Source organism: Panthera onca, chromosome B1, assembly GCF_046562875.1.
Source record: "Panthera onca isolate mPanOnc1 chromosome B1, mPanOnc1 haplotype 2, whole genome shotgun sequence".
Taxonomy (NCBI): domain Eukaryota; kingdom Metazoa; phylum Chordata; class Mammalia; order Carnivora; family Felidae; genus Panthera; species Panthera onca.
Window position 1 is genome coordinate 202,206,012 of NC_138342.1, and position 21,396 is coordinate 202,227,407.

The 21,396-nt window shown below is 46.3% G+C and overlaps 1 protein-coding gene across 3 annotated transcripts in view; it reads left to right on the forward strand.

Moving 5' to 3' along the window:
• The window catches only part of CSMD1 (CUB and Sushi multiple domains 1), a 2,002,273-nt gene that overhangs the window by 1,927,862 nt on the left and 53,015 nt on the right, over positions 1-21,396 (forward strand). For all 3 annotated transcript variants that reach the window (XM_078445226.2, XM_078445227.2, XM_078445228.2), the window contains 2 exons: positions 15,213-15,386; positions 16,803-16,976. In XM_078445226.2, the coding sequence (XP_078301352.2) occupies positions 15,213-15,386; positions 16,803-16,976 (348 nt within the window). The remainder of the gene's footprint in view (positions 1-15,212; positions 15,387-16,802; positions 16,977-21,396) is intronic.

A 21,396-nucleotide genomic window follows, 5' to 3' on the forward strand; every position in this document is an offset into this window, starting at 1 on the left:
CAATCCGAGCTTTCAGCTGCTCACAACCTTTTTGCTGGTGGAGAGTCTTGCCTCAGTTGTGATGGTTACTGACTGATCAGGATGGAGTCGTGATGGTTACTGACTGATCAAGATGGGGTCAGCTGAAGGTCGGGGTGGCTGTGGCTGTTCCCTAAGATGAGGCAACGTGGAAGTTTCCCACATAGACCGGCTCTTCCTTTTATGAACAACTTCTCTGCAGCATGTGATGCAGTTTGACAGCATTTTGCCCACAGTGGGACTTCTTCCGGCTTTGGAGCCACCGTCTCAAACCCTGCCGCGGCTTTCTCAACTCGGTTTATGTCGTGTTCTCAGTCCTTTGTTGTCATCTCAGTGACCATCACAGCATCTGCACCAGGACTAGATTCCATCTCAGGAAACCCCTTTCTTTGCTTGTCCACATGAAGCGTCTCCTCATCTGTTCAAGTTTGGTCGTGAGACGCGGCCCCTCGTCCACTTGTGACTCTCGTTCTCTGGCTCCTTCCACCACGTCTGCCTCTACTTCCCCATGAAGTCTTGACTCCCTCAGCGTCATCCATGAGGGTTGGAGTCCACTTGTTCCAAACTCCTATTTATGCTGATATTTTGGCCTCTTCCTCTGAGTCACGGATGTTCTTAATGGCATCTAGAGTGGTGAGTCCGATCTGGAAGGTCTTCAGGTTACTTTGCCCAGATCCATGAGAGGAATCACCATCTATGGCATCTATAGCCTTGTGAAATGCATTTCTTCGATAGTAAGATGTGAAAGATGAAATGATTCCTTGATCCACGGGCTGCGGAATGGATGCTGTGTTAACGGGCGTGAAAACCGCATTCGTCTCATCGTGCGCCTCCATCAGAGCTCTTGGGTGACCAGGCAGAGCACAGGCAGGTAGAGCACAGGCAGAGTAGATGTAGCCCAATTCTGAAGGGCCCGCGGGTTTTCAGAACGGTACGTGGGCATCGGCTTGCACTTAAGGCACCAGCTGCGTTAGCCCCTGACAGGAGCGTCAGTCTTCCTTGGAAGCCCTGAAGCCAGGCATTGACTTCTCTCTGGCGGGGAAAGCTCTGTAGCATCTTGTTCTTACAGAAGGCTGTTTCACCGACTCTGAAAATCTGTCGTTTGGTGTAGCCACCGTCACGAATTATCTCCGCTAGATCTTCTGGAGAACCTGCCACAGCTTCTGCATCAGCACTTGCTGCTTCGCCTTGAGCTTTTATGCTACAGAGACAGCTTCTCTCCTTAATCCTCACCGACAAACCTCTGCTGGCCTTAAACTTTTCTTCTGCAGCTGCCTCCCCTCTCTCAACCTTCGTAGCGTTACAGAGAGTTAGGGCTTTGTTCTGGATTAGGCTTTGGCTTAAGGGAATGCTAGGGCCGGTGTGATCTGTCTAGACCGCTCAGACTTCCTCCTTGTCAGCAATAAGGCTATTTCAGTTTATTATTATTCGTACGCTCACTGGAGTAGCATTTTTAATTTTCTTCAAGGACTTTTCTTTTGCATTTACAACTGGGCCAGCTGTTTGGGGCAAGAGGCCTAACCTTTGGCCCAAGGCTTTCAACATGCCTTTCTCACTAAGCTTATTCATTTCTGGATTTTGATTTAAAGTGAGATATGTGTGGCTCTTTTGCTTGAAAACTCAGAGGTCATCACGGGGTTATTAATTAACCTAATTTTAATACTGTTGTGTCTCAGGGAATAGGACAGCCGGAGGAGACAGATGCAGCAGTCAGAACACACATGACATGCATCAGTCAAGTTCACGGTCTCATACGGTCTCATATGCACGTGGTTTGGGGTGCCCCAAACCCTGTTACAATAGTACCAGCAAAGATCACTGATCACAGAGCACCATCACAAATATAATCAAATATAATCAAATATAATCAGATTTGAAATGTTGTAAGAATTACCAAAACGAGACACAGAGACACAAAGTGAGCAGACACTGTTAGAAAAATGGCACCAATATACCTGCTCAGTGCAAGGTGGTCAAAAACCTTCACTTGATAAAAGTACAGTATTTGCAAAGCACGATAAAATGAGGTATGCATGTGCATGGAGTGTGACAATGAAAGGTTATCTCTTGTCCTGAATAATAGATCACTTATGTCTAGATAACATAGTATAAACCAGTAAGAACATATGTCTGTGGGACCCAAGGAGATATGGCCGAGGCCAGGGTGGGGGTGGGGGAAACAGATAGGAGAACAGAGGTAAAGTCAGCGCTAGAGAAAATTCTCAACAGGCCAGACAGATAAAGGGAATAGAGGATCCAGTCCTAAATCTGGCACAAAGATTTGATAAAGTAGATAACGGATACCACCGTAATCTCAAAGTCACCCAGATGCCTTACTTGTATACAGTGATTTGAATGATATTATTTATTGACAGTGAAAAATGTACAAGACAATTTTCAATTATATTGACTTCGTTAGAACGCACAGGAGGTGCTCACGGCTACCGTTCATAGCTAAGAAATGACTTACAACAGTGAGGAATCTGCCCAACGTTGTAAAATCAATAGTATCACAAACAGAATGCAAACCTAGGCAGTTTGACCGGAGAACACAGACTTCCTAACATTAGGGTATGTAACTAACGTATCCGAGCAGATATTGTGTTATTTTGCCAATAGTTGTATTTCTCAAAGGAAGATGTAATAAAAGAGTGCACTATGTGCATTGTGCTAATTCTGACCAGTAAGGTGGAATAAGTTGGTTGGTTGATCCTGGGAGTAAAATGGATGCTCACCCCAGGCGTGCCCTCAAAAGAAGGTTGGTGCCTTAATCGTCACATGTGGCTAATCTCATCCTTCATGTTGCGCTGCTCCCAGACCTCTTGCTTACCAGTCTTGCCAGTATTTTCCCTCCATTTCTTGCTCTCTGAATTGTTTCTTTGTCCATTGCAATGCTATGGATCTCCAGAAAATCTGGATTTTTACCCAGCTGAATGACCTTGGGGGACTCTCAGGTTCTCCTGGACCCTGTGAGGGTAAACTGGACAGTGATGAAGGGGAAATGACTTATAATGACAATGGAGGCAGCCAGTGAGAGTCTTTTTAAAAAATCAAGGCAAATAATGGATAAAACCCCATGGAATCAACTTTAAAGGAGACATCCCTTTTTAAACAAGACAAAACAACCCCCACAATTCTGACTTTGAGAAACAGATCACCCCAACGAAGAGAAAAATGGAAAATTACCCAAAGAAATGGAGACAGTTACATGAGATGTTCTACAAGAAACTCAGTTTGCAAGCAAAACAATAACCCTACAATGTACTAAGGGAATTAAAATACAGGTGAAGGTCATGCTGTGAAAGATAGATTCACCACGAGCGGGGTGCAGTGAAAAGATTCAGGACCATGAAAGTGTAAGGACCCTGTAGAATTCAGGTTTGAAATAAGAACCAAATTCACTCATTGTGGTTGGTATTGAAACAGTGGATGGCCCAAGTAAAGCAGAAGGGCTCAGCTTCCTCTTCATTCTGTCCTCTGTGTCGTGAATCGCTCTGGAATGCAAAGGTTAGAACCTGCTTTTGTATCAGAAACCAGGACCCCAGGAGAGAAAAGGAGTCTGTCCAGGAGAACTTGAGAGTTTGAGTGGAGTGGCTGGGGGGACCCTGGAGGAGGTGTCCAAGTCACTGACAGTCCCCCTGCCAGTGGCACGTTATTAAAAGGAACGTGTAGCGTGATTTTTCACACGAAAAGGAAAGAAGCAAGCTGGCAGGAACGGTGGATCTGTTAATTTGATGATCCACAGAGCTGTTGGTCAACTCTGTTGTTTGCAAGATCTGTGGTGATGCATGCTTATGAAGAACACAGATAGTTTCACAAAATAACATGCAAGTCTGGGTTCATCTTTGTCTGACCTTGCTTTTAGATGGGTGTTTAGAAATACTCTTTAGAAATGGTGCTTCCGAATTTGGCAAGACGTAGATCAAGGTTTTCTGTTACGACTCTCACAGTCAAGAAAGTATAGGAGCGCTATGTTGTCTTTTAACAATTGCTGAAGGGGCTTTCCACAGTGACATCGATTATTGGGTTGATGAGACTGGAAAGCAGATTTCCAGTTGTGTAGTTCTCTCCCTCATTCTAGACTTCTCCAAGAAGTCTACTCCAAGACTTCTATCCACACCTTGAGTAGAGGCGTAATAACGCCAGCTGAAAGAGCGAGAGTAAATATTTGGCAACCGATTCAGAATGTCACCGATTTCAGTGACAGACGAAACACATATGAAAATAATGCAATTCATGGAAAGCTTCACTCTAAGTAAAAAGCAAAACACCTTCCAATGTACATGACGAGGAGAAAGTTAGGAAACCCTAGCACCCGTGGAAGGATTTGGTGTTCTCAATATGAGAAGGCTCATAAATGTAGCCATAAAGGCTCAGAGGTAGCCCTGAGACTGATGGTGTCCAGGCTTCATGAACAGGACCCATCTCATTCTCTGGCTAGGAGGTCCGCGTCCACAATGATGATATCGCTTCCGTGAAATAGTTCAAGTGGGTGGTGAAAAACTGGCACGAACCTGTGCTCAAGGATTTAGTAAACGTGATAGGTGAAGAATGTTTGGAGAGCCTGTGATCATCAGTTTGACTGAAAGACAAGTTAGGAAGTAAATAACAGCCATTTTCAAGTATTTAAAATGGTATTGAGAGGTGGAATAAACCCATTTTGGTAAACTGTTTTACGTTACAAGTGTCAGCCCTGATGGATGGATAGTGCCCACCACAAAGACCTGTATTGAGATCTCTAAGTTTTAATCAGGTGGGGACAGGGGGATAAAAAAGCAACGAAACAAAAATAAAATGAATTAAGTACATGTACCAAAGGCAAGAGCCAGGGTTGCCAATGACATTAGTGATGCATAGTTTGATTCATTTGTTTGGAATGGCAGACACTGTGCAGAAAAATAGTTTTCAGACTATGTGTAAGAAATTCCTTGCCTTTATTTATTTTTTAACAGGTTAGATCTGCCCCAAAATGCAAAGAACAGTTCACACAGAAGGCAGGCAGGCGACTGCCTGTTTGGTAGGCTTTTACGTGTAGGATTCCTTTAGACTTGGAGCCTCATTGATTCCATGTCCCAGATGCTTTTCATTAGAATGCAAAATGCTTTGACAAAAGCATTTTTTTCCAAGTGTGTGAGGCATCTTGTTTTTTTAACGGTTACTGGAAGAAGAAATACTTTGGCCTGAGAAGTTGCTTCTCTTTCCTGTGGAACGTGGATCATATTTCCAGTTGTAGCACTGTGGTTATTTCCGGCGATTTCCAGCAGGAAAGACCATGCCAGGGTCCTCCGATGATCACTGCAGCAGAAATGGCTAAGCACGTGGACCGACAGCACTTTCACACTGGGACGCTGGGGACTGTATCTGCAGGAGAGCTGTATTTACAGAGATGAAGGATGGTCTTCTTTGCTAAACATTCTGGCACTGAATCCACGCTGTGTTGGAGCTCGCTGGTCTGAATTCTACGCCAGAACCTTTGAGACAGGATGCAGTGAGGGAAGCCGCTCCACCCTGTGTGCGGACATCATGGTAGCTTAACTCCAGGCAAAGGGAGGCCTGTGTGCACCACAGGATCTTAGCGTGCACTTAATCGATGCTGTCATTCTCACCTTACTACTGGGGTCTCCCAGCGCTCTGCGAATCACCAAGGGCTTGTTCTAGTTTACCATCTGTGTTGTGCGATGCTACACATCTCCCTGGGCTAGGGAATTAAGCGCTGGGAATGCTGACCCCATATCTACTCATCAGGTACCTCAGAATCCATCGGGGAAGTTTGATGATCCCCGTGGTCCCTTCCGTTTATCTTCCCTGTGGTAGTTTGCACTGAGCCCAGCAGACAGCACACAGACTAGACGAGGTGGTACGCTTGTAACCCAGGTCTCCCGCTGTAGAGACCTACATTAACCTCTTGATGACATTTATATCATTTAGACTTCTCACACGTAATAACGCTTCATCTCCGGCACCTGGCCACCTCTTTAGTATGTGGTATTCGAGATGTCAGTGATAGACCGAGATGTTACCCACATAAAGAACATGTTCCTTTTTTAGTAGGTTGTTTTGCTAGTATTCGAAATAAGGTTGCCTTTGCTGTACTATAATGGCCTATGAAGAGATGAATTTTTTTGTACGTATAATAGCACGGTGACATTCGTATGGCTGAAATAGCTAGATGACATGATTCAAAATAATACTGTTGGGTCATACTGTCTCATAGTTCTTAGAGAATAGAATTGGCAAATATTCTGCAAACGCCTGGTGTTTTAGGATAGATCCGTGTAAAAAAAATTTAACAGCCGATTACGGTAATGCTTATATTACAGCAGAATTGCAGCAGCGGAGTAGAAAGTTTACGCGCCCACCCCTGATCTCTGGTACACAACGTTCTGTGTAAAATTTAGCTGTATGATGCCGGGAAGGGAAAATATTTGGCAACGGCCAGTGCTAGTCGTCACATGTTACATATGCATCGTCAGTGGCTGGGAGATTAATGTCACGAAACACTCCCCAGCCGCAAGCGCTTCTGTCCGTATTTCTGAATATTCTCTAATGATATTCATCCGATTCCTCAGGAAACGTGGCGTAGGGTGTAAAGGTTAATAGGATCCAGGTCTTCTGTTTTCAGGAATTTATAATCAGAGGAATAAAGAAGATAAATACCAAGTGCCTTTAATAAAAAGGTGAGATTAGTGAATGGCAAAAGAGAGAACTCGGGGTGGGAGAGAGGCCGGTGGAGGAAGCCGTTTGGAGCGATGCTGGGAATGTGCACAAGCAGAAGTGGAGCGAGTTCCTCCCGGAAACTCCGATGTGCATCCAGTGCTGCAGGAGGTGGTCCAGATGGTCCAGAAGGCTGGCCCACTGGCATGCAGCCTGTCCTGGGGAAGTGCTCTGTGTCGAGTCCCAGGAAAGGGGGGTGTGCACTAATGCGGCAACGCGCTCATGGAGGAGAAGCCATCTAATTGTTCAGGTTCAGGCTCTGGTTCAGGCACAGGCTCGAGGCTGGGGTGCGGGGCCACACCCTGCTCTCGGAATCACACTCTGCCGGTGGAGATACGTAGGGCAGAAAAATTAGGTGTCTATTTGCTGAGTTCACAATGCAGCAAAACAGCAAAAAATCTTGAAGTCTGGGTATTTTTTTAAGTTTATTTTTTTAATGTTTATTTGTCATTGAGAGACAGAGAGACACAGAGGGTGAACAGGGGAGGGGTAGAGAAAGGGGGAGACACAGAATCTGAAGCAGGCTCCAGGCTCCGAGCCGTCAGCACAGAGCCCGATGAGGGGCTCAAATTCACAAACTGCAAGATCGTGACCTGAGCCGAAGTCGGTCACTTAACCAACTGAGCCACCCAGGCACCCCTTTTTAAGTTTATTTTTAAGAGAGAGAGAGAGAGAGAGAGAGAGAGAGAGAGCGCACATGCACACAGGCAGGGGAGGGCAAAGAAGGAAGTATGTGCAAAGTGATAGAGTGATTATTTGGGGAGCTGTACAAAAAGGGACAGATAAAGGACTTCTGAAAGCCCCAGAGACTACCCAAATCCTGAAACTTTTATTTATATTAAGTATGGCTTAAACTAATTCTCTTGGCACTAGGAAGTGTCAAAAAAGATTTGAGACAAACATTTTGCGGCGAAGATTGGGCCCTCCTTTGATGTACTCATGCACAAAGTGTCGTGTACCTCCTGTAAGCAGATACCTACGTGTCCTTGGGAAAATTCCCTTGCTGTCCATGGCACCACATTTTCTCAGACTTAGGCAAAGTTGCTGAGCACTGCCCCTAGAAATCACACTTGTGGAAGATCAAAGTCTTGTCTCTCAGCACTCAGACGTGTTCCTTTAATACGTACAGATCTGAAGATTCAAATGCATCCAATGGTGTTTAATGCCAACGAGTTTCTCTGCATGTAAGAATCTGAACCGTCTGACATTTTGTGACTGTTTGTTAATACTCAAGAAGAGTTTGTCAATTGGCTTTGGAATCCGCTGCCAAATAACCTTGCCTTTAGCGCAAAGCCAGTGTTATTGCCCAGAAAGGAAAGAATGGAACAAACTGCATTTCTAATTCTTATGCAGGTACTGGGCATTTATAATGATTATTATTTTATTTTCAGCAATAAGTACCAATAATCACAAAGCAAATATGAAGGTTGAATATTTGGTTTGTAGATTTTCTAAAAATGTGTAAATGTATTCCGTTTTAATCCCCAGATCAATATTGGTATTTGTACAGACACAAACCAGTGCAGTGAAAAGGTGACCTTACAGTAGTGAACTCTCAGGTTGGGGAGGAGTGTGTGTGTGTGTGTGAGAATGTGACCTGATGATAGGAGAGAGATCCAGGTATACAGTTGCGTTTAATGGCACAGATTCCACACCAAGGGATGCAGGGCTCTGGGTCCATAGAGTGCACACCTATAACGTGGGAGATAGCGTGTCCAGAATCTCTACTGGTGCAGTGCGTTTCTATGGAATATGGGCAAAAATGGAGCTTATTTACATTTCCAAATCACCGAATTCATTTCTAAAATCGTACAAGTGCACATAATTGTAAGACACTCTAACACGCGTTACTTGAAAGTACATTAAAACCTTGGATTCTGAGTAACTTTTTCTGCGAGGGTTCCACAAGATGAGCAAACATTTCTAGTAAATTTTAACTTGATACACGAGCGATGTCTTGCGATACGAGTCGTAGGTGATGCCCAATGTCACGCGATCACAACTGAGCCAATGGTTCCGGAAATTCACTTTCATATACGAGTGCTTTGGACGACAAGCATGTTTCCAGAACAAATTATGCTCACAAACCAAGGCTTTACTGTAACTTGAAAGTTGGAAGTGTTCAGCGTTTGCATGTGTTGGGATATTAAGGTATATCTGCCAGCTGACATATGACACCCTGGGTCAGTCACTCAGAAAAGTCACCAGTAGAAGTCAGTGTGTTTTCCAAGGGCTGTGGACCGCATGGCTCCTTACAGAATGAGAAACAAATAGAGAAACACTGTAGGAATCTACTCTAAATATTGCTCACATCCTATGAATGGATAAGGTTCCTGCTCTAAAATAGAGCATTCCAGAAAGCATGGATAGCATCCGTACAAGTGCTGGAGGAATCCAGTTCATTCGAGAACAAGTTTTCACAATATTCACTCTACCAGAAACACATTCAGGAAAGCACCTGTGTCCTCTCAGAAATGTTAGACCACACCTGCTAAGACATGGGGTTTAGATGGATCTAGAAAGAGCTGCTTGGAGGAGCCTGTCCTGCTCTGAGTCCTGCAGTAGTGGGTGAAGCCTGCATCGCTGACCTGCCTGGTCCCCACGTGCTGGCCGTGTGGTGGGTGATCACCCTGCTGACCCCCAAGACTGCAGACAGCAGCCTGGGCTCCCCAGGGATCCCAGCCGCGTCCCAGCCCCTCCGATCCTGCCTCTGGCAAGTTTGCAGGGAACCCTTGACCCAGGGGGAATCCAAGAAACCAGGACACCCCTTCCTGGCCTCAGGGCATTCCTGTCCCCCACCCCCACTTATTTCCAGCTTTCATTCTACCTTCCTACCCATCTCTTTTTAGTTAAATTTCTTGGGCAGGGCGGCAAGGTTGGTTAAGTCCGTTAAGCGTCTGACTTTGGGTCAGGTTGTGATCTCATGGTCCGTGGGTTCGAGCCCCATGTCGGGCTCTGTGCTGACAACTGGGAGCCTGGAGCCTGCTCCAGATTCCGTCGCCCTCTTACTCTGCTCCTCCCCTGCTTGCACTCTGTCTCTCTCTCTCTCAAAAACAAATAAACATTAAAAAAAAAAAAAAAAAAACTTCTTGGGCAAATTTTATCCCTCCTAACCCAATTTTAGAGAAAGATTATCAAAAGACATTCTCTTTTTTTATTTGGAGCATTCTAACTGCAATATAGTAACAGTTTATGAATGAAAACAATAATGCAGCCTTCATTATATACAGAATAGCATAAACTATAAGCCAGGAATTTTCAAAGCCTGTAGCACAAAGCAATTACCTGGCAAAGGAGGTGATACATCCAGGTGGCTGTGACCTGGCCTATTCCACTGCAGCACAAATGAAATCTCGGTTGTTCTGGAAATTCTGAAGGGTCCCTATTCTATGGTCTTCATAGGTCTTCAGTGGTCTTCATAGGCCAATAGAATGATGTTCACTCATGGTGTAGCCTGTGGGCTCCAGAGAACCATCCGCCCGACACTGGGCAGCACCCACGCTGGCACTGAGTTCCTAATTCAGCTACTGATTCAAAACCAGTTATAAGAGTTGGGGGATTTCCCGCAGTGCAGACATGCTGATTCTGCACTTGGAGAAAAGGTAGAAAATGTAACGTTCCAGAACCGTGGAAGAAATAGATTTGGTCATTCATACTTGAAGTAAAAGGAAACTTGGCAATTCCTGTAGGAGATATTCCTATACCTATCTAGCTGGCTACAGAATTAAAGATCCCGTAGAGTGACACTTTTTACCACTCTGCCTCGTCCCCGAGCCCTAGTTGGTGCTCTCGGGTTCCGCTTAGTGGCAGATTACTAAATTCACAGGTAGGATTGATCCAGAAATAAAGCAGCCCGCATGCTTGTCACTCCGAGATTTTCTTTCCACACTTGACTGAAAGCATTTCCAACTGATATTTCTCAAGAACTGAGTTCCTGATGTGATTCTGTTGGCTACAGAATTGCCTGTAGGAAACAGTGAGTGATCTGTGTTTAAGCGGAAGCCAAATGTTAGCAAAGAACAAAGGAGCAAACAAACAACAACAACAACAAAAAGTGGGATCTAGGACCAACTATATACTCACATCGTTTTAGTTAGTTGATACTTTGCTTTGAATTTCTTTTTTTTTTATTTTGTAGTTAATAGATTTTCTTATCCTTTGCTATCGTTTACACTTAGCAGAATTGTAGTAGCGAAACCCATCCAAGTAGTGGAAGACGCATGAAGTAAAGAACAGTATGTACAGTTATAAGCAGATAAACGTGGATGCCCTTCCAGTAAATGGATAATGTGGTTCTATAACACCATGGTCATGTTGCCTGTTTTAGGGTCTGCAGTGTCCACTCTTGGCTGCATGTCCCGCCCTGCTCCCCCACTCCCGTGGATGCCCACACCTTCAGGCCCTTCCGAATTAGACCTCCCCATCGCTTTTTCACTCTCTGTGGTTGGATCTTATTTTCTGTGCAATCCCATGCCCTAAGAACATTGCTGGCCAGTAGGAAATCATCATTAAATTACTGTCAGATCGCCTAGCAGGTAATGGATTTGGATATGCTTTGAAAGTGGAAAGGACCTCACTGTCCACTGTCACAGGGATTAAATGGGTGACATACATTTTAGCCACTGGACAGAAGCATGAAGATAATTTGAGTCTGCGCTGTGCTACAGAGCATTCTATGATAGATAAAGAGAAACACTTCCTACATAGTGAATCTAACACAAAATGTGGCTACATCAAGGGTAAAGAAACTCACAAAAGACATAGCACAATATTGTCATAAAGTAATAGACTCTTACCTTTGAAAGAGATTTCCGAGTATATTGAGCTCAAATTCTACCTAACACAGATTCCCCCCTGCCCATGATATTTTTACATACTGTCAACATTCTGGTTAAATACTCTTAAGTGAAACTGTGTGAATATTCTGTATTTGTGAGTGGCTTATAATTGGTTTAAGACTTTGAATGTTTTAAAAACATTTTAACGCATGGGCTGGAAATTCGTATAAGTGAAGGTCAGATTGGTATGTGTTAGCTTCAAATCAGGAAGTCACATGGTCTACATGTATTCAAATGAGGACGCAGAAGCAGCAGGTGATGCTATGGATTCTTCCTGTCAGGCCCTGAGCCAAAATGAAGTGCTTTGGAAGGACATCCTCTGTGTCCTTTTCATGTTGAAGGCCAGATCCTCAAAAGAACAGAAATGACCACATGTCAGGGAAGAGGTGCCATTGGGAATTGTTGCTTCCACATGTGGCTGTCATCTTTTCCCTTCAATATCGAAAGTATACAGGTACCTTCCTGACCGTTAAGAGTAGCTCTGTCCCAGGTTTCCAGAAGATAGCGCAGACTCAAACTATGTGCTCTTACAAAAACTCCATTATGAAAGAGAATGTTTATTAATTTCTCAGAGTGAGTCTGGCCAGGGACGTTTGTCCAAGTCAAGGGTGAGACCAAGCAGATCCTGTAAATGGTGGAGGCTTTCCCATCGCTACGCACCCCGCTTACGCATCCCAGTTGCCCTGCACCCCAAGTCCCTTCTCATGGAGTGGTGGCAGGCTTCAGAAATAACCCCCAAAGCACTTGGCATTTTTCTAGAACAACAGCCGGGAGTTAGGTGGCCCACTCCTTCTTTGAAAATTGGATTGTGTTGTTGTACATGTTTCTAGAAAGTACATGTTTTAATGGTCACCTCAAAAGTGGCTGGGATCTCTGTGGGATCTCTGTGCCAAGCCTGTGTGCTGCCCCTCGTCTGGCTCTTTTACTAGTCGTCGTCACCCGGATTGGAAAATGGCCCCATCTCCCGCCTAACAGGGCACACTTTGCATGTGATGGCCTCTCGAGTGGCAGAGGGCTTGTGGAGCCAAGGTCAGTGTTCTGTGATAACATTCCCAGCTTCAGAGGCTCATTCTTCAACCCTTGGGGCACATCCTTCCTCCTCTGAGTTCTCTGCATGCATCAGGTATCAGTTTGGGGGAGGTGATCGGGCCTCTTGCCAGGATCGACTTAATCGATCTGGCCGAATGGGAAAAACCTGTCGAGGCGACAAAGAATCGACCAAATCTAGCATGACTTTTTTGGCCCGACTTCTTATAAACGTTGTTCGAGCAGGGATACCCGGCATCGATCGGGTCTGTTCCCTCTCCGTGCTGCAAAGTCACCTTGCCGATAATACACTTAGTGCAAAACCCAGGAGGACACAGTGCCGGTAAACGCTGTCAGAAGCAGAAACATAGATTATTATTTTAAATTCTTCAGAATGATGGAGTTAGCACCAATTGTTGCATGGCAACGATTTGACAACTTTCTCCACCTTGGAGGTGGTCTGCTTTGTGTAAAGCTTTGACAGCTGTGTGCTCTATTTGGGAGATAAATGAACAGGGGGAGTCAACATCAAAACACTCTGCATGGGGGCGCCTGGGTGGCTCGGTCAGTTATGCGTGCAACTCTCAATGTCAGGTAAGGTCACGGTCTCATGTTCGTGGGATCGAGCCCCGAGTCAGGATCCAAGCTGAGCACAGAGCCTGCTTACAGTTTCAGTCTCTCTCTCTCTCTCTCTCTCTCTCTCTCTCTCTCTCTCTCTCCCACCCCCATCTGTGTCTCTCAAAATAAATAATTATACATTTAAAAAAATACTCTGCCTCTACTCCCGCCTGTCCCTCCCTATCCACATCAGCTTTGAGGTTTGTGTGGGTCACTCAGGAACTTGTGGTGAACGCCTTTTTCTTCGCATGCATCCCAAACCCACATGTAACACGGATCCTTGGAATGTCAGGTACTCCTAATGCTTCCTGTTTTGTTGATTAGCCGTTCTTTGCATAGGAGAGGAAGGGAGGGGTGAGGAGGGAAGGGGCGGAGGGGACCAGGTGAGGGGAAGGAGAATGGAGCAGAAGGGAAGGGGAGAGCGCAGGAAGGCAGGTGGAGAGCGGAACAGCCACACCGAGCCCCCCTCTTCCAAGTTCCCTCTGTGCCACGTGGCACCGCGTGGTTCTTAAAGGGGAAAAAGTGTGAAGGACGCCTGTTAAGGATGGGAAGGCAGACTGTGTGTGGTACCATCATGCTAGGTGTGGGGTCACTGCATTGGGATTTTCCAGTGGGGGAGAGAGGTGGCGCTCATCTGTGCTGCATTGGGAGTGGGGGTCACAGTCCCGGAGAGGAGCGGTCCCGGGCGGGGGTCCCCAAGAGGGCACATCGGGGGAAGGAGGGCTCCGGCGAACCTGACCTAGCAGTATGGTGCTGAAGGCAGGCCAGGGGGACAGACCTCACCCGGGGGTGGTGGGGGATGGAAGCCCATCAGACAGTTGGGGGGTGGGGGCTTCGCACTGAACTGACCTCGCACAGTGTTTGCTAACACTGGACTTTACACGAAGGGGCATGGGTGAGAAGGCTCGGGAGCTGCCAGAAGTGCAGTCAAGCCAAGGGTCGTGGTCACACTGCCCCACCCTTCCGCTCACAGAGAACGGAGCGCCCCTTACTTCCTTCTGCACACGGACGCTCTCTGTTACTGGAGCCTGTTGGACAACGTTTGCCAATTAATTACCTTCTCGCATTTCAGATTCCTTCCCGCCATCGCTTTTCACCTCTCCTTCAGTGTGAATGTCCGTCCTGATGGCACCTTCCTGCCTTTTCTTTTTCCGGCCCCACACACTTCCCACGGGCAAGCTCAGGGAGCGTCAGCTAACATCCATAATCCTGCTTCTCCTACACCTGCTCTGTCCTCAGGACATCCGTCCCCCGAATACTAGACTCTTCTTCCAAGTGACTACAAGCCAGTTCAAACCTAAGCAAATGCACATGTTTGCAACTGAACGTATTTTCTGGGGCGCCTGGGTGGCTCAGTCCGTTAAACATCTGACTCTTGATTTCGGCTCAGGTCATGATCTTGCAGTTCATGAGTTCTGGCCCCTCACCGGGCTTGACACTGATGGTGTGGAGCCTGCTTGCGATTCTCTCTCTCTCTCTCTCTCTCTCTCTCTGCCCCCCCCCAAATAAATAAATAACATAAAAAAAGAAATTAAGCATATTTTCTGATATTTATCTTGAAATTTCACAAACAGTTCCACGATCTACTCTCTCACACTGGAAATCCTTACCTCCCATGGTCAACATGTCACAAAACATATCAATACTAATCCCAAGTGTCTCTTCCCCTTTCCTGGCTTTTATTTGGAAAAGCGGTAACAACATAAAATCTCAGCAAGAGAAACAAGTAAAGAAAATACATGGGGAAACCATAATCGGGGAAATAACTTCATTAGCAATTCCTCTGTGTTAGCAATTTCATATTTGAAATATGACTCCCACAATTGTTGAGAACAATAAATGTGACAAAGCAAAAAAGTTGTACAAAATACTGTGTATAAATGGGAAAAATCCCAACACGTTGTGCACTTGACAGTAAAGGTAAAGAGGCTGTGAATGCACTGCTTTTATCAGAGACTGACTCTGCAAAACGTTTATCAGTTTTACTCGTGTCTGCAGCTGGCCACTGCGGTTCCCCGGACCCGATCGTGAACGGTCACATCAGCGGAGACGGCTTCAGCTACCGGGACACTGTGGTTTATCAGTGCAATCCTGGCTTCAGGCTGGTTGGAACTTCCGTTCGAATCTGCCTGCAAGACCACAAGTGGTCCGGACAGACCCCCGTCTGTGTCCGTAAGTACAACGTGAACGCATTTCAGCGTGTGCTTCCTTTGGTCACCTTTTCTCCTGGGAGGAAGTCTTAGCACAGACGTGTGTAACCTCCAGAGTGAGACAGAATGGAGACGCGTCCCTTCACCTGTGTTGAGAGAGATGCTACGGGCAGGGCTCCTCCCTTCCTTTCCAATCCACCTCCCTCTCTGTTCCCTTCCAGCACCTCCAGAGGCTGGTCCGCAGTGAAGGTGCTCCTTAACTCCTCTCAGACAGGTAGATCCCAGGACGAGCGATGTCGTGCACTCATTTACCTGATTTCATCACAGGGTAAACAGGGTGGAAACAGAAGGAGGGCAAAGGCACAGAGTCTGTCCGCAGGTTGACTTTCCAGAGTCCCCCTGATAGCTACATACCCCTGATCTTCTGTGTTGTTTCGTATTTTTTCTTTCAACAAGAATCCAGAGTTTTGCCAGCAGTCCTTCCTTTAAAAGAAAGAGGTAGAATCTCATGGAATGATTGTCCTCAAACTTTATAACATCCAAGATAACTATCAACTAGTGTTTTTAGAAGACATTGTACTCTCTATTGCAAAATTTGTTTTACACCGATAGTCTTTTTCTCCTAGTATATTCTTTATTTTCCTGCGAATTATACAGAGGAAATGTTGCTGCGGCCATAGATAATGACAGGTATCATCTAGGAAAGTGCGGTGGTAAATGGGCAGAGTTCAGGGGCGAAAGCTTTACTTAGAAGAAAGAACCGTTGACAAGATAAACGAGGAGGAAAACACCAGTTTTATGACTGTAATGTGTTTCTTTTGAAAGGGCTTCTGAAGGATATCTTTGGGATTTGTATTGCTGTTATTTAGGGCATGACATTAATGACAGTTCACTACCTTTCTAAAGATCGCACAATGGGGACTGTCAAAGAAAATGCTGTTTGAGCATGCACACTTATTTTGCTACTTTCCTGATGTTTAAATTGATATTGGAAAAATTGATGTATATTCAGTTTATCAGCCAAGTCCCTGTAATGTTTCAAAATGAGAGTTCCACGAAACTAGCTGGTGTTTTCTAAGGGGAAGATATTCAAAACTCGTAATTGGTGTAAGAATTTTACCCCCTCTCGTTGTTCACTGCTTTATTATATAGAGTTATTTGACGTTCTGTCATGACATAAGAATACTTAGTAAGATGAAGAAAGTTCATCTTCCAGGTGTAGGTTATTTTCCATAATTATAATAAACACATGTAGGTCTGCTTATGGTTCTTTGTCACCCTTTTCCATTCCAAGTGTAAATACAGTCTGTAAGGTATCTGACAGCCGGCTTTGAGTCCATACGTGGGCACACCTGTAAAGGTCTTGATGGGGTGTTCCAAGGGGGGGTGACGACCTGGTTGTTTTCTGACACTGCTGTGGGCCTGTCTTCCTACACAGCCATCACCTGCGGCCACCCCGGGAACCCTGCCCACGGCTTCACCAACGGCAGCGAGTTCAACCTGAACGACGTAGTGAACTTCACCTGCAACACGGGCTATCTGCTGCAGGGCGCCTCTCGGGCCCAGTGTCGGAGCAACGGCCAGTGGAGTAGCGCCCTGCCCACGTGTCGAGGTGGTGGGGGGGGCCGGGAACGAGTTGGGGAGGGAGGGGGGAGGGAAGGGGGAGGGCTTCCGGAACGAGCCCTGCAGGCTGAGGTCAGCGGGCTGATGAACACCCCAAAGCACCCGTGTGTGTGATGCTTCAAGGACAGGACTCCGCAGGTGCTTTCACTGCTGGGGGGCGGGCGGGGCGGGGCGGGGGACACAGTTGGGAGAATGATGGTGAAGACTGGCCAGGTGTTCAGTCGGAACAGTCTAGGACTCTGAAGTAGGCTCCTCTTCCGTTTCCCTTCGTCGTTACCCATTCATTCATCTGTACCGTGTCTTTGGACTCAGCTTCTAGACCTGGGGGTACATTTAGGAAGTTCTCAGCTTTTAAATCTCTCTCTCTCCTCCCCCCCGACCCATTCATTTCTTCAAAAATCACCACCTAGATCTAGGCTAAGACCTGAATTTTCAAGATCTGCTGTTTTGGGGGTTTTGTATTTCTAGATGTTTGAGCTCGTATTTAAGGGTCTGTCTCCATTGCTTTCCGTGAAAACATGTCGCACGTGAAGGTGACTGGTGCTTCAGTGTGAAGGTGAGAGTTTATGGTAGTGACGTGGTACGGGAGCCAGACAACGAGTGTTCCTCTCATTGACGATCGCCCACCTCCCCACTGGGGTCCCCAGGAGGCTACATCCACATGAGACGAGAGCAGAACGGGATCCCAGCAATTTTTAAAAACAGCGATGGGAAATTTGGCTCCCAGACTGTAGAGTTCTGGTCCGAGTCTATACGCGAGTGCTGGGCCCGAGCTCCAGACGAGGTGAAGTCTCTGAATCTCCCTTCCCTCTAAACACTAGTATTAGATTCAGCCCCGCAAAGCAGGCTTCTGGTTGTGACGTGGCTGGGCGTGGGGTGGGGTCTGGCCAGCTTGAAAACTAACACGTTTACCTTATGTATTGTCATTCTTCTTATTACTATGAGTCGTGGAAGCCGGGGGCCATGGAGGAGGCCGAACAGGCTTAGAGGGCAGCTCTGAATGTGCGGACCAGCACAGAAAGCTGGCTTCCGCGTGGCATCTCGCCCCTTCGCGTTTTTGCGTTGAATGCCGGGGTGGTTTGGTACACCCCGAATGCTTCCAAGCGCCGCTCCAAACACAGCCGAGGGGATCACCCTCACCTCTCGCAGGGAAGCGTGAGGGGTGCAGATCTGCAAGAAACGGGGGGGTGTGGGCAGTGGCGGGAAGACAGAGCTGTTGGCGTCTTCACTGGCTAGGCGGACGCGGGGGTCTAGGAGATGAGGCCGCTTGAATCGCGATCTCTTCTCCACCTGGGCGACGGGAACACAGCACAGCTGCAGCCACGATTACGCACGAATGCCCGGAAAGTTCGGTCCGGTTTGTCTGGACACAGGGGCACAGCGTGATTGTGCCTTTGATGTCTTAGGGACATCCAAACACGCCATGTTCCTGCTCCCCCAAAGCCCTTCCGTTCAACTTCATTTAACATTTACTAAGCACGTGCTCTGTTCCAAATGCTGTGCTCTGCTCTGCCAGTAGAGAGGTGGGTAAAATCACTCATACCTTGGAGTCGATGACAACGAAGACCGGAGGTGCTCGCTAATTAGGTGGGCAGAATGTCACCCACAGCTGCTGAGACATCATCCATGTGACACGGAATATATGCTTGCCAGATGGCAGATGGGATGAACTCAGGATGATGGGATTTTCCTCGTCAAACCTTTTCTTTGGGGGGGGGGGGACTGTATTCCACTTTTCTCTAACTTCTACCAAAGAAGAGGAGTGGAAATCAAATGCTGCCATTTATTCACGGTTTTCAGGGTTTTCGATACCACGCTGAAGGTCCTTTGGAAGCCTCGGGCCCAGCGTAACGCTGGGATATGTACTGACCTCTTCAGCATTAATTTTGCCTCTCTTTACCGTTCTCCATTTCCTCAAAAAATAGGAATGTACTTGAATTTTCAGGGGACTTTATTTTTTATAGCATAGAAAAGAAAGTTTTAAGGTTCACAGAAAAATCGAGAAGACGTAGATTTCCCAGGCATCCCTTGCCCACACGTGCACAGTGTCCCCCATTATTGACGTTCCCTACCAGATGGTGCATTCGCTACAATCGGCGAATCCACAGTAACACATCTCACCACCCAGAGTCCATTCGCACCCGGGTTCACTGGTCGTGTCGTACAGTCTATGGGGTTTGGACAATGCATAATGACACGTATGCACCCTGACAATGTCATACAAATAGCTGAACTGCCCTAAAAATCCTCAGTGTTCCACCTGTTCATGGTCTCTCCCCCCACTAACCCCTGGCCACTACTGATCTTTTCAGTGTCTCCATAGTTTTGCCTTTTCCAGAAGGTCACATAGTTGGAATCACACAGGGTGTAGCCTTCTCCGACGGCCTGCTCTCACTTGGTGATGTGCACTGAAGGTTCCTCCGTATCTTTTCATGGCTGGACAACTCATTTCTTTCTCACGCTGAATGACGTGTCATTGTCAGCATGGACCACAGTTTATTTATCCATTACCTCCTGAAAGGCATCTTGGTCGCTTCAAGTTCTGGTGATGACAAATAAAGCTGCTATAAACATCCATATGGAGATTTTTGTGTGGACATGAGTTTTCAACTCCTTTGGATAAATACCAAGGAGTATAATTGTCAGATGTATGGTAAGAGCATATTTAATGTTGTCAGAAAGCACCACCGTGTCTTCCAAAGTGGGGGGCGCCATTTTCCGTTCCCTCCAGCAAAGAGTGAGAGTCACTATTGTTCCACATCCCTGTCGGTATTTTGGCGATGTCTGTATTCTGAATTTTGGACATTCTCACAGGTGGATAGTAGCTCTCCTTGTTGCTTTAATTTGCATTTCCCTGATGACATAGGACGTGGGGCGTTTCCCTGATGACCTAGGATGTGACATGATGTGGGGCATTTCCCTGATGACCTAGCATGTGGGCGTTTCCCTGATGACCTAGGATGGGGGCATTTCCCTGATGACGTAGGATGTGGGGCATCTTTTCATGTGCTTTTTCCTGCTGTATATCTTCTTTGGGAGGCATCAGTGAAGGTCTTTGGCCCATTTTTCATATGGATTTCTTGTTTTCTTCCTAAGTTTTAAGAGCTCTTTGTCTATTTTGGATTAATAGTCCTTTATCAGTCATCTCCTTTGCTATTATTTTCTCCCACTCTGGCTTATCTTCTCATTCTCTGGGCGCTGTCTTTTGCGGTATAGAACTCTCACTTTGTGCTTCATTTTGAAAGCTGTTCCTCCCAGTACATGTGATGAAGGGGTAACGGGATGCCTGGTAAATGCCGTCCTACAGGTGCTGAGTGGATTGGAAAACACCGGAACATCTCCAAGGTGCCTTCTGCTCATGTTTTCCTATTTTCTATCTCTTTTGTTTGTTTCCTTCATTTATGAGCTAAGAGCTACAGTCTAGTGCACAGAGTTTACATATTTATTATAAAACCAGGGAAAGCATGATTTCAAGGAGGACGGGCTCATAAAGGCGGTGAAGCCTTAGGGAAAAAACGTCGTAAAACTCAACAAGGTGAAGATAACAAGAATAGCTACTTTTGAAACAAAATCGTCAGGGATTCTTTGCACCTGTTGCAGTACAACCTGATTCTTATCTCACGGGGTTCCTTGAATAATTCCACAGAAAGGTTGGCAGGCCGTGTCTCACGCCAGCGCCCCCGTTGTGCTTGATCTCTTCTCCCCAGTTCTTGATAATATGTGCCTCTCACATGTCTGATTTGGGTAGGTCAATGGAGTGTGGAACACCGGGTGCTCCTACAACATTTAGCTAGCTCATGGTGTGAAAGAGAGACTCCACCCAGAACTTTGGAACAGAACTCCAAGTAGTCGGTGCTGAAGTGAGTCCAGACTCCATATAGATTCCTACACAGTCTGTGTCCACTGTGGGGCCACCTCATTAGGCTTAGACTCAGCCATTAACAGGACGAAGTTCTGTGCAAGTCTGTAGCATTTGTGATCAGTCAGAAAGCTCAGGGGGCGCCTGGGGAGCTCAGGCAGTTGAGCGTCCGACTTCGGCTCAGGTCACGGTCTCACGGTTCGTGGGTTCGAGTCCCACATCAGGCTCACTGCTGACAGCTTAGGGCCCGCTATGGATCCTCAGTCTCCCTCTCTCTCTACCCCTCCCCTGCTTGCATGCTCTCTGTCTCAAAAATAAGTAAACACTTTAGAAAATAAATAAATAAAAAGGGAAGTTCACATCCAGGACACTAGCTGTAATGCCATACCCTGTCTTTGCAAACGGGATTAGGAAAGTAAAAGAAGGTGTGTTTTTTTGTTTGTAGTTCTACCTTTTCTGGAAGAAAGATATAATACATGATATGGTTGCAGGTTTCCTGAGGAAGAATGAAAACAAATGTCTCACATCTATTTTAAGAACCATATTATGC